Source organism: Triticum urartu, chromosome 7 (genome assembly GCF_003073215.2).
Source record: "Triticum urartu cultivar G1812 chromosome 7, Tu2.1, whole genome shotgun sequence".
NCBI lineage: Eukaryota > Viridiplantae > Streptophyta > Magnoliopsida > Poales > Poaceae > Triticum > Triticum urartu.
Genome location: NC_053028.1, coordinates 83,363,588 through 83,377,400, shown reverse-complemented (window position 1 = coordinate 83,377,400; position 13,813 = coordinate 83,363,588). Strand labels below are relative to the sequence as shown.

Genomic DNA, 13,813 nt, shown 5'->3' with positions numbered 1-13,813 from the left:
GGCGTCGTTTTTGGAGAATTAGGACTTCGGATGTTGTCTAGGTGGTGGTTCGTGCTGCAGCTACGAGGAATTGATCACTGTGTTGGAACCGCAGCCCTCTAGCTACCTCTCTTCTCACTCGAACGGAGGTGAAAAAAAAAAGAACAGTGGACACAAGATTTTCCGGCCGGCGCACGAACGCCGCCATGGACGCACGAACACCCCAATCCTTTACTTCTTTACAGTGGCTACATGGCTACACTCAGCTAATACCGGCACACTTCGATCAATACATGAGAGGGCTTTTTATACCGGACGCACACACACAACCCGGCCATCACACCGGCCACTAACTCACGCACACACGTAGTAATCCAACCACCACTGGCCGGCTAACACGCTAACAGCCCATGCATGCATCCATATATAACTACCTAGACTAGATGCACGAATGACCCGTGTGGCTCGGTCACCACCTGCGACCACTAATCCAGCTACATCCATGCACGAACTGTCACAACACACACGACTCGGGCTGCCTCTCCCACGCATACACGAACACGCATCTGGCGCACCCGACGCCGGTCGCCACCGCACACCGCACATGGCATGGCTTATGCTAACACACTGTTGCGGCATCTTTCTTCTTCTTCTTCTTCTTCTTATTATTATTATTATTATTATTATTATTATTATTATTATTATTATTGTTTTTTGGCTGCAATGTCTATTATTATTACATCTGCAATGTCTTTACTAATTGTATTGTTGTAGAGGCCGGGTGTAATTGATATCTCCGTGATATTAATATATTTCTTTTGCCGAAAAAAACAAAGCATGGTGACTCGCCAACTCCAAGCAAGCACAAAGGATCACGCTGAGTGCGGAGAAACTACCAGTGCACAAGCAATCACAAAGTGACAAAGCTGGGTGCCGTGCAGAAATCTGGGCGCTCGCCCGTCCACGACGCAAGCGCTGAGGAAGGAGAGGAGAAGCTACTCCGTGGTGCGTGGCGAGCTCCAAGGCCGCCGCCGCGACTGCAGCTGCAATCTTAGCGGATCAGTCCCTGGCGATATCACATCAGCCTCCTCCAGCTCAGGTACAAGTATACAAGATGCATCACCCTCCCGTTAGATCTGGTTATTCTGTTCGACGTATCTGTAATTCAGGATCAAGCGCTTTTTTTCTTTCTCCTTTTGCATATTTTGTCCATCAAATCTACGTACATCATATTTCCCCGTTATTTTCCTCATAAATAATCTATCTTTTGTGCACGTGAATTTGATTGACGGATCTAAGATCATGAGGAATGGAGGGGTTTCTTGTCAGTGCCGCCACGGGTGCCTTGAAACCCGTCCTGGGGAAGCTGGTCGTTGTGCTGGGCGACGAGTACAAGCGTTTCAAGGGAGTGCACAGCCAGATAAAGTTCCTCGCCGATGAACTCATGGCCATCCATGCTTTTCTGCTGAAAATGTCTGAGGTCGAGAATCCTGATGCGCAAGACATGGCATGGATGAATGAGGTGCGGGATCTGTCCTACGACATCGAAGACAGCCTCGACGAATTCATGCTACGCGATGACACTAAGCCATATGGCTTTATTGAGAAGATCAATAATTTGTTAGAGAAGACCAGGAGTCGGAGTAGTATTGCCAAAGCAATCCAAGATTTGAAGAAGCAAGTGGTTATGGTGGGCGAGAGGCATGCAAGGTACAAGATTGGTGAGGGTGTCTCCAAGACAAGCAACACTACTGTCGACCCTAGAGCTCTTGCTATATTTACGGACATGTCAAACCTTGTCGGTATTGATGGGCCGAAGCATGATGTTATCACATTGCTTAGTGAAGAAGTTGGGGGTAAATTAACGCAACAACATCCAAAGGTGGTCTCTATTGTTGGTTTTGGTGGACTGGGTAAGACGACTCTTGCACACCAAGTATATGAAGAGTTGAAAGGGGAATTTGAATGTCAGGCTTTCATATCGGTGTTAAGAAATCCAGATATGATGAAAATTCTTAGAACTATTCTTAGTGAAGTAAGTAAGAAAGACTATGCTAGTGAAGCTGCGGATGAACAACAACTCATTATCAAGATCTCCAACTTCCTCAAAGACAAAAGGTGCTACCTCAACTCAATTTTACTCGTCATCTTCTAATAATTATATATTGTCCCAACCATATGATGATTCGTCTTAATATGTAAGTACACCTTTTATTTGACCTTCTGCATGCTTGCATGACCACCATATTTTTAGATAATGGAAGATAACTCCTGGCCAAAAAAACATGTACAAAAACAACAGTTCATTTTGTAATATGTTAGTACCAACTATAGAAGTGCATGCTCTAGCCAATGCAACCAAAAGACTGATCTGAAAGAAAAGGCAGGACATTATACTCCAACACTCCCCCTCACGTCTATGCTCCTTTGAAGCTATATGACGTGGGCAGCGAAAGCGGGGGTTTTGAACCCTGAACCTATTTGTTGTAACCTTATGCACCTAACCAGTTCATCCATCAGACCGATCTGATGAAAGAGACTAGGCAACACATTATACGTCAACACTCCCCCTCACGTGTGGCTCCTTCAGGCCTAAACATGGACCAAAAATGGGCTGCAATTTAATTGCGCCAGCTGGGTCTTCAACTCAAGACCTCTTGGCTTTAATATCATGTAGAAGTGCATGCTCTAGTCAATGCAACCAAAAGACCGATCTTATGGAAGAGACTAGGCAGCACATTATACGTCAACACTCCCCCTCACGTGTGGCTCTCTCAGGCCTAAACGTAGACCGAAAGTGGGCTGCAATTTAATTGCGCCAGCCGGGTTTTGAACTCAAAACCTCTTGGCTCTGATACCATGTAGAAGTGCATGCTCTAGCCAATGCAACCAAAAGACCGATCTTATGGAAGAGACTAGGCATCACATTATACGTCAACACTCCCCTTCACGTGTGGCTCCCTCAGGCCAAAACGTGGATCGAAAGTGGGCTGCAATATAATTGCAGCCAACCGGGTCTTGAACTCAAGACCTCTTGGCTCCGATACCATGTAGAAGTGCATGCTCTAGCCTCTGAACATGATGAGAACAAAAAGATTATTACCTCCTATAATATTAGCACTTCAACTTGTATAGCCACTGCATTGACAACTATGGTTGTTGGGTATGGCCTGGGGTGGCATGGCGGAGCCTGTGGTGGCGGGGGAGCCCTTTCGAACAACGCGGCCTCGGCAAACGTCGGCAGTGGCTCTCAGCCAGCAGCAGCGGCTACAGGCTGCAGATGACTCTGATGCCATGTAGAAGTGCATGCTCTAGCCAATGCAACCAAAAGACCGATCTGAGAGAGACGGACGGACATTATACTCCAACACTAGCTGTCCAACAAGCAACTCAGCTTGCAAAATGTAATTATCACGAAACTGGGTTCAACAACAACATCTACGGTAATGTCAGCTTAAACAAGTACTCCCTCTGTACTGATTGGAGGGACTATCAACTTTCTTATATCGTTTGTTGTTAATCAGGAAAAAAATCTTCTTTCTTTTGTCGTATGATTTTGTAGGATATATTAAAGCCTCACTAATGTCGCTCATAAAAATCATGTGCAGGTACTTAATTGTAGTTGATGATATATGGAATGTCGAAACATGGGATATTGTAAAGTGTGCATTCCCCAAGACCAGTTGCGACAGTAGAATAATCACCACTACTCGTATAAATAATGTAGCTCAGTCATGTTGTTCATCTTTCAATGACCATATTTATAATATAAGGCCTCTGAATATGGTTCACTCCAGACAATTATTTCACAAAAGGTTATTCAGCTCCAAAGAAAAATGCCCTTCATATCTCAGAGATGTGTCTAATCAAATATTGGAAAGATGTGCTGGCTTGCCTTTGGCGATTATTGCTATATCTGGTTTATTGGCCAACAAACCATGTACAAAGGATCATTAGGATCAAATCAGAAATTCAATTGGTTGTGCGATTGAAAAAAATTCTAGCATTGAAGGAATGGTAAAGATATTATCACTTAGTTATTTTGACCTTCCTCCTCATCTTAAAACATGTCTACTATACCTAAGTATATTTCCGGAAGACAATACTATTGAGAAACAGGACCTCATAAACAGATGGATTGCTGAGGGATTCATTCATGAAGAACTAGGATATACGGTAGACGAGCTAGGAGAGATGAGTTTCAGCGAGCTGATCAATAGAAGTCTAATCCAACCTATGAGGACAGGCACATGTGATGAGGTGAAGAGTTGTTATATTCATGATACAATTCTTTATTTCATCATATCCAAGTGTATTGAAGAGAACTTTGTTACTTTCGTTGGTGTTCCCACTTTAACTATCGGAGCACAAAGAAAAGTTCGTCGGCTCTCTCTTCAAGTTGGCAAAAAAGGAAATACTACTCTACCAGCGAGTCTTACATGGTCTCAAGTCCGATCACTTAATGTGTTTCGGACATTTAGAGGAAATCCCTGTCCTAGAGAAGTTCAGGTATTTGTGTGTTCTGGACTTTAAAGGTATGCACAAATTGAGAAGTGATCATCTTGCAAATATAGGGAGGTTGTTTCAGTTGAGGTATCTGAACCTCAGATATACAATATTAGTGATCTCCCAAAACATGTTGGACATCTACAATGCTTACGGATGTTGGACCTAAGAAACACCAATCTGCATGAATTACCAGCAGCTATTCTAAGTCTTGGAAATTTGGTGCATCTATTTACTGGCAGTAATGTTAAATATCTAGATGGAATTGGCAAGATGCAATCATTGCAGACGTTGAAACAGATCGACATCTTCTTGCAATCATCCAACTTTTTTCAAGAACTTTGCCAGCTAAAGAATCTGAGGAAGCTGCGACTGAAATTAGGCGATGATCCAACAGAAGTTAACAAGGAGTGCATGAAAGTTATTGCCTCCACTATCTATGAACTAAGCACACTCAGCCTTGATTCTCTAAAGATTGGTAGTGAGGATGGTATCGAGAATGATTACTCATTAGATGACAGCTTCTTACTGGAACAGTGGTGCCCTGCTCCGCGCAGTCTCCGAGAACTTATAATTTCTCAGACCATTTTGCGCATTCCGGATTGGGTAGGATCATTCATCAACCTCCAGAGGTTAATCCTTATTGTGAAGTCAGACAAGCAGGAAGATCTCTATGCCCTTGGAGGCTTACCCACTTTGTCCTTTTTAATTCTGTGCGTAAAAGGAGAAGCAGAGTCTATAGGAAGGCTTACAGTAAGTGGTACCAGTGTATTCGCATGTCTAAAGGTGCTTTTCTTCTATACAGATGAGCATAGGATGGAGCTCGTGTTTGTAGAAGGATCCATGCCGAAGCTAGAGTTTCTCTTCATTAGTTTCAGTGCAGCTAAAACAGAGACTCTGTCTTATGGTGTTTTTATTTCGGTATTGAAAACCTCCCCTGCCTTGGGTCCCTTCATTGTACACTTCATGGCGCTACCGAGAGCACTGATCGGGTTGTTGAGGTCGCAAAGGCTGCCATAGAGAGAGCAGCCAACACACACCCCAACCACCCTAGGTTCGAAGTACACATTGAACGAGAATATGATGCATGGGTCATGGGTGGTAGGACTAGTTCTTTCTCCCAAACAAGACCTTGTTAATACCCGGTACTAACTTCCGTCCGAAGTTACTTCTCGGAAAAATGGATGTGTCTAGACATATTTTAGTTCTAGACACATCCATTTTATACATTTCTGCGATAAGTAATTTCAGATGGAGGGAGTATTTTGTTCTTCCCTTGTCTCATATAATCTGGCTGTTTTCCTTTTCAAGTTGTTGTGGGATCTCGTGGGAGTATTCTAAATACGAAGCATGTCTCGACACTCAAATGAATGCGTACCTCCCTTTATGCGGATGACGCAGCTGTATTTGTAGCCCCGATCAAAAGTGATGTGGACAAGCTTACGACTATTCTGAGAGGCTTTGGGGATGTCACCGGTCTGTGCACCAACTTCCATAAGAGCTCGATGGTTCCGATTCGGTGCGGTAACCTTGACTTGGGGCGCATCACCCAAGGGTTGCCGGCTATTAGGTCCTCCTTCCCGCTACGATATTTGGTCCTACCACTCTCTGTGTGGAAGCTAAAGCTCGTTGACCTGCAATTCCTTGTGGACAAGGTGGCAAGCAGATTGACAACATATGAGGGCCAACACACTACCACCATTGGGCGCGCGACTCTTGTCAAGTCGGTGCTCGCTTCCCAAGTGATCTACTTCATCACACCGCTTGTCATACAGCCTACCATCCTTCAAAGCATCGACAAGCTTGACAGGGCCTTCCTGTGGTCCGGGTCAGATAAGACAACCGGGGCAAAATGCAAGGTCAACTGGGACATTGTCAGTCGGCCGCTTGCTTATGGTGGGCTTGGGGTCCTCAACACCAATAAGTTTGCGCGGGCTTTGAGACTGCGGTGGCCTTGGTACGAATGGAAGGAGCCAACAGAATTGTGGGTTGGGAGAGATAACCCGTGTGATAAGGAAGATCTCAACTTCTTCTACGCTTGCACCACAATCAATGTCAGGAATGGGGCGAGGACACCCTTCTGGGAATCCCCTTGGCTCCTTGGGCACAAGCCCAAGGACATTGCTCCTCTCATTTACGAGTCTTCATCGCGGAAACTTTGGAAGGTACGGGAGGCCATCAAGGAAAACGCGTGGATCCTCAAAATCAGGCCGCCTGCGGTTGCTTCCACCGAACATGTAACTCAATTCTTCACCCTTTGGATGCTTCTGCATGAGGTGCATCTTGATGAGCTTGCTAAGGATGACATAACATGGAAACACTCGGACTCTAGGCATTATTCTGTGGCCTCTGCTTATAGGGCACAATTTTTGGGTTTGGTCCTCTCCCCCATGGACCAAATGGTTTGGAAGCCTTGGGCCCCACTGAAGGTCAAGTTCTTTGCTTGGATCGCGCTGCAAGATCGAATTTGGACCGCCGACAGACTGGCTAAGCGAGGTTGGCCAAATTGTGGCCCTTGGCCCTTGTGTGGGGGTGTGCAAGAATGTGGAATCCATTTATTCTTCAGGTGCTGCTTCACGCTGAGGCTGTGGAATTTGGTTATTTAGAAATTTCTCATACATGACATGGACACGTCTGCGTGAAGCTCGTTCGACTCAGTCAAGGCATGGTGGGCGAGCATGAGCGCCGTGGGCACGACCAACCGAAAAGTGAAGGCCTCGATCACCATGCTTGTCTCGTGGGTCATTTAGAATGAGAGAAATGCAAGAGTGTTTCGGCATAAGAGCACACCTTCGCCAACTTTACGCAACACCATCGTAGACGAGGCAAACCTTTGGATCACCACCGGGACAAAGAAGTTAGGGTCTTTTCTATTGCGAGAATAATTGCCATGCCGTATTTTGGGTGTATGTTGTAACAAACTCTTCTCTCCTTATTTAGTACGAAATATGTATGTGGCAACCGTGTGGCAGATTGCAAAAATGCCACATGATCTCGTCAACGCCCTTCGATCGTGATCCCGATCCAATCGCGCCTCTTCTCTATTTTTTCTCTGCGAGCGACCTAACTCTGCAGACGACCCACCCGCCTCCCTCGCCTTCCTTTCCCCTCATCCCGTCCCCAAGATCACGCCCTCACCGAATCCAGGTGAGACCTGAGGGTGAGCTCCACTCCCAGCCTGTGGGGCGTCGGGATCCAGTCTGTGGTTCCCTTGGGACTTCACCGTCAAGCCTCCTTGTCCTTATCATCCTCGGCAATGGCTACCCCGGTATCCCATCTCGCCGTGCCTCTCAACTCCACGCTGGCGGCTCCGTCCATCGACACGTTGGCGCCACAACCTGAGGCAACTCTCCGGCCGTGCAACTCCACACCATCAACGGCCGTAGTGTACACCGCCGCCGGTCACGCCCCCGACATGCAACTTCATCGCCGCGGCATACGGCTGGCCGAGCACCTGCACATCACCCCTTTCTCCATGGATTCGCAGCGTCGCCTACCCATCTCCGGCATACTGCTGCCATATTAGTGCCAAAGTTAGTGCTCTGCACTGCTGCCATATTCCTTTTAGCATTTGGATACCATCTAGCATGCATAAGTGCATAACTGATTTGGAGTTTGCTACTGGTGATGTAATACTTACACTTGGCAATAGGTTGGAGCCGTTCTTTGTTGCTAATCTAGTCATGAACCATGCTATATTCTGTTTTACCAAACCAACTGTTCTGATGATGACATTGGTTCATTATCATCTAGGCATGGAAGCATGGTACGGTTGTTGTGTGCCAATCAACAAGGACTTGTCATCATCGCCATTTATTAGGTGTTATGAGATTGATATGTTAATCAGGGTTTCTCCATGTTAGGTGTTACAAACCTGCTCCTGGCCATAGACAAAATATTGAGGATGGAGGAAAGTCAAAATACTGATGAAATCGAGAGTGCATTGGAGACCCTAAGTCTAATTGGTACAAGTAAGTTACGTTTCTATGTCTTTCTAGTAATTTTCTGTTGTACTGAAACCTGCATCTTTCAGGAGTGGTCTCATTAACCATAATACTTCATTTCACTATCTGGCGTACCCTTTGTTTATCTTGCTCACTTAATGAAATAGCAACTCAAGGAGCACGATTGTTGTTCTCTGATCGACCAAATATTGCCAAACTTGTGCTAGAAATGTCCTTTGATAGGAAGGGCGGAGCTAAATAGTTGGTAAGTTCATCTACTACTCCTACTCTGTTGGTCATTGGCAAAGTCTCCAGAAACTATTCCTCTTAGAGTAATGCTATGAAACTTTCAGGCGGCTTTACATGCATTTTTGGAAGCATACGTGATGTTGATTGACAACAAGACCAGATGAAATTGGATGATTATCAAGCAGAAGAGTGCCTGAAGCACTTAGTCTACACCGCAACATCAAAGAGTTCAAAATTAAGTCCTTCAGTTAGTGCAACAAAATTCCCCTAGTTTTATCTTTCTCGGAAATGAAAACCTTTCATTGTTTAGTCAACTACATCAATATTTTCTTCCTTTGTTATCTGCAAGGAAAGAAATATTTCAGTTCTAACCTATCTCTTGGCTAGAAAATGGCATCTCCGAAATTTATTGTTTAAGGTATATGCATAATATAACTTATGTTGGTCTTATGGAAAATCAGATAGTTTTTATGATATCCTTATGAGCAAGATATTCTTATGAGAATCATATAATTCTTATGAACATATGATAGAAAAGAAAAAGGTAATATTGTTAAGGCGGCTGGTACATAATAGAGCAATGTCGGGGCCTGACCCCCTTTTTGAAAAAAAACATAATAGAGCAATGGCATTACAGAAAACAAAATACGTATGTGTAAACATTGTTTTAGCTGATGATGGTAACTTTGACCCGATGAATAAATTATTGAAACATTCCACTGGTAACCGCTGTGTAAATAACATGTTAATTTATGCACCGCAAACCCAATAACATATGAGCACACACGTACACCATGGTAACTTTGACTAGGAAAAAAGTTGTTGAATTTTACCCCGGTAACTTCTATGTCCATAACATGGAAAGTTCAACTCTGCAGATCTGATAACTCACATACAAACACAATGGTAATTTTTTGACATAATGAGAAGAGTTGGTGAAACATACACTTGTAATTTTTGTGTAAAAGGTCTGGTAATATACGCACCGCGGTGTTGGTAACTTACGTGCAAACACCATGATAAACTTTGACCAGAGATTTTTTTTGTTAAAAACACACCCTGGTAATTTTCTACGTAAACAGAATGGTAATGTATTGGTTGCAAACCTAACAACTTAGGTACAAACACCACAATATCTTTTACCTAGAGAAAAAAGTTGATGAAAGCACCACCTAACATCATGGTAACTTCTTTGACCCAAGAGAAAAATTGTTTGAAAACATACCTCGTAAGTTTTGCCAAAATAGCATGGTAATATACTCAACGCAAGCATGATAACTTACGATAACACCATGGTAACTTTTGAAGAGAGGGGGCGGAGTTGTTGAAAACATGCTCATGGTAAATTCTGCGTAAATAGGATGGTAGTATACACACCGCAGACATGATAACTTACACGTAGACACCATGGTAACTTTTGACCGGTGAAAAAGTTTAAAAACATGCTCATGATAAATTCAGCGTAAATAGCATGGTAATATTTCAACCGCATACCTGAAAAGTTACGCACAAAAACCACGGTAACTTTGATCAAGGAGGGAAAAAGTTATTGAAAAAATTACCCTCCCGATAACTTATGTGAAAATAGAATGATAATATATGAATTGCATATCCGATAATTTACATACAAACACCGTGGTAACTTTGATCAAGAAGGGGAAACTGTAGTTGAAAAATATACCTCTAGTAACTTATGCAAAACTAGCACGGTAATATATGAACTGCATATTCGATAACTTACATACAAACACCATGCTAACTTTAACTATGGGGAAAAAGTAATTGAAAAACATACCCTTCTGATAACTTATGTGAAAATAGCATGATAATATACGAGCAACATACTTGATAATTTATATACAAACACCACGGTAACTTTGACCAAGTGGAAAAAGCTTTTGAAAAACATACCCCACAATAACTTATGTAAAAACAACATAGTAGTAACGAACCGCATACCCGATAACTTATGTACAAACATCATGGTAAATTTGACCAAGGAAAAAAGTATTTGTTGAAAAACATACCCCGATAATTTATGTGAAAATAGCTTGGTAATATACAAAACGCATACCCGATAAGTTACCTACAAATTCCGTGGTTACTTTGATCAAGGAGAAAAAAAGGTAGTTGTTCAAAAACAAAACCCCCGGTAACTTATGTTAAAGTATCATGATAATTTTACGTTCCACATATGTGGTAACTTATGTAATTCATGCGTGGGAACTTTTGAGACGATAAATAGACAAACACCATGGTAACTTTTACCAAAGACAAAAAAGCTATTAAAAAACATAACCTCGATAACTTATGTGAAAATAACACATTAATATACGAACAACATACCCGATAACTTATGTACAAACATTGTGGCAACTTTTGGCCAAGGAAAGAAAAAGATATTGAAAAACATAACCATGGTAAATTATGTGAAAATAACACAGTAATTTGCATACAATAGGCGTGGTAACTTATGTAGCATAGGCATGGTAACTTTTGATTCAAAAAAGAAGTCATCGAAACATACCAACATGGGATCTAGTTTCGAAGATCTCGTCGTGACGAATCTTTTATGTGAAGACAATTTATGCATCGGACCGGCGGCTTAAGCTATAAATTTTTTGAATTTTTGAAATAAAGAGAATCTAGGATGACATCATATTGTTTATCCTCTAGTGCATGCATATAATTGGAAGAAAGAATGTTGTGTAAGGATAAAAAAATCATGCTAATGCGTGCATGTATGTAATTAAAGTGAAGTGAGAAAGTGTGTGACAATTTTGCTTATATGGCACACATGTGCCAAATATTTCGGTCCTATTTAATATGTGATGCAAATCTTTTGCCTCCGTTTCAAAAAAAATATGAATGCAGCAATCTTCAATCTTCAAGCTACATTAGCCAAGATTCTTCGGTTCTATGGGCTCATGCATGATGGCTAAACACCAAGCGCTGGGGCTGGCTGGCCCCACCTGGTGGTCTCTGGCCAGCTAACCTCTGCACGGCTCTCGCCAGTGAAATTATCCTGCAAGGCTGCAAACCAAAGCCACGCGGCACAAGGTGTTCTTCTACTGTACTATAGCATCTCTCATTTTTCAAGTAGCCGAGAGAAGAAAAAAGTGCAATTTGGCTCTGTCCATTGCAGTTCACGATGTTGCTTGACCGATGCCTCCGACTGCTTCCAGCTGCAGGAAGGTCAGAACATCCATTTATATTTGGGTATTATACTTGTTGGCATCTTCACGTATGTCGCACTTCATGTAGTGTTCTAGTATCTGAATGGATTCGAGAAATATCAAGGGAAATGTAGAGGTTCTGGGAGATTCTATAGCAGTAGTATGGATATATCTAATCCGTTGGATGATGAAAATAAATAGCCCATAGTGAAAAGAACATGAATTTGAGCCCACAATAATTTGGTCTAATGTAGAAGGACTCCTTTAGTATGGATTACATCACCTTGCACAGTTTTAGCAAACAAAGCAGGCACTGCCATAGGACCTGCAAACCACACCACTAATGTGACCAAAAAACATGTCATTGCATAATTTCCAAATGGACCACATCGGTGCAGCAACAATCATATTCGCTGCAGTGTTCTTTTTATTAGACAACTACAGTAAAGCCATAGTTTCATAATGTTGGTTCTTCCTCAAACACGACGTCAGTACCAAACGTAAGCGAAATGATAATGAGACTTCTTCGAAATTATGGCATTGTCGCTTAGGCCATATTTCGAAGAGGAGAACTGAGTATCTCATTAAAGAACAAATCCTTCGTCCTTTAGATTTCTCAGATGCGGATATTGATCATTGTATTGATTGCATCAAGGAAAAATATGCCAAGAAAATTAAGAAAGGTGCAAATCAAAGCACATGAGTTTTAGAATTAATCCACTCAGACATATATGGCCAATTTAATGTAAAATCGGTGGGTGGTACTCCATCCATTTCTTTTTAGTCTACATATAAGATTTGATCAAAATCAAACTTTGTCAACTTTGATCAAGTTTATAGAAAAAAAATATCAAGATTCACAATAGGAAATCAATATTATTAAATGCATCATAAAATTAATTTTCATACCATATAGCTTTAGTAAATGTTGATATTTTTTTCAACAAAGTTTGACTTTGACCAAATCTTATATGCATACTAAGAAGAAACGAAGGGAGTATTGATTCATACATAATCACCGATGTTTTCTCCCGTTATGGATACATTTATCCTACCAGGTGGCTCCCTAGTGCACATTGCAAATATATAAAAAGTATGTCCCGTGGAAGAATTGGGTGCTGCTCTAAGTTCTCCCTCTCTCTCACTCTCACTCACTGAAGCTCGACCCTAAGCTCACCGATCAGAGCAAGCACTGCTAAGGACCGAACACGCATCTGATGAAGCTCTAGGAGAAGGAAGAAGAAGACAAGATGACATGACCTCAAGATCGAGGCAATTGTCCATCTTCTCATTTTTTATGTGGCTCAAGCTTAATCTAGTTGATCCTGGTGCACTGGCGATCAACATGGCCCACCCACATGCAGATGGTTCTCTCACGTGCACAAAGCATTAACATTGCAGGTCGGAGAAGAGAACAACTACCTGTTTATTGGTCCCCTTAGCATTTTATGTGCCAAACTTTGACCATAAATTTAATTAACTAAGAAAATAATAATGCATGTCATAAAAAATATATTGTTGGATTCATATTTGAATATAATTTTCAGTGATTTATTTTTGGTTACATGCAGTACCATTTTATTAGTTAAATCTAAGGTCAAAATTGAGCACAAAATGCGAAGGGGGCCAATAAACCAGGACGGAGGTAGTAACATTGAGGGCCAATTAACGTCATGTTCCGCATCCTCGCGAAGGGGGCCAATTAACGTCATCTTCCGCATCCTTGCGAAAGGGTACGCCATTAGGGCGGCCCCTATAGCCGACCGGATCACCCACCCTGATCAGTCGGCCTTCATCCAGGGCCGATATATCCTTGATGGAGTCTTGGCGTTCCATGAAGCTCTCCATGAGGTGCACTCCAAACACCTCAAGGCAGTCTTCCTGAAACTGGGCTTCCACAAGGCCTATGATACGGTCAGTTAGGCCTTCCTTCAGGAATGTCTGCTCTGTAAGGGCTTC

General features: G+C 42.5%; 2 protein-coding genes across 2 annotated transcripts; both read left to right on the top strand.

Moving 5' to 3' along the window:
* The first annotated feature begins 740 nt into the window (after positions 1 to 740).
* On the top strand, positions 741 to 2,134 carry LOC125518432 (disease resistance protein RGA5-like). Its single transcript, XM_048683272.1, has 2 exons — positions 741 to 1,078; positions 1,279 to 2,134. Exon 2 carries the CDS (start codon positions 1,289 to 1,291, stop codon positions 2,132 to 2,134), a length of 846 nt encoding a protein of 281 aa, XP_048539229.1. The 5' UTR covers positions 741 to 1,078; positions 1,279 to 1,288.
* A 1,467-nt stretch (positions 2,135 to 3,601) lies between these two features.
* Positions 3,602 to 6,793, top strand: LOC125522910 (disease resistance protein RGA5-like). Its single transcript, XM_048687954.1, has one exon. The coding sequence runs from the start codon at positions 4,642 to 4,644 to the stop codon at positions 5,503 to 5,505; it is 864 nt and encodes a 287-aa protein (XP_048543911.1). The 5' UTR covers positions 3,602 to 4,641; the 3' UTR covers positions 5,506 to 6,793.
* The last annotated feature ends 7,020 nt before the right edge of the window (positions 6,794 to 13,813 follow it).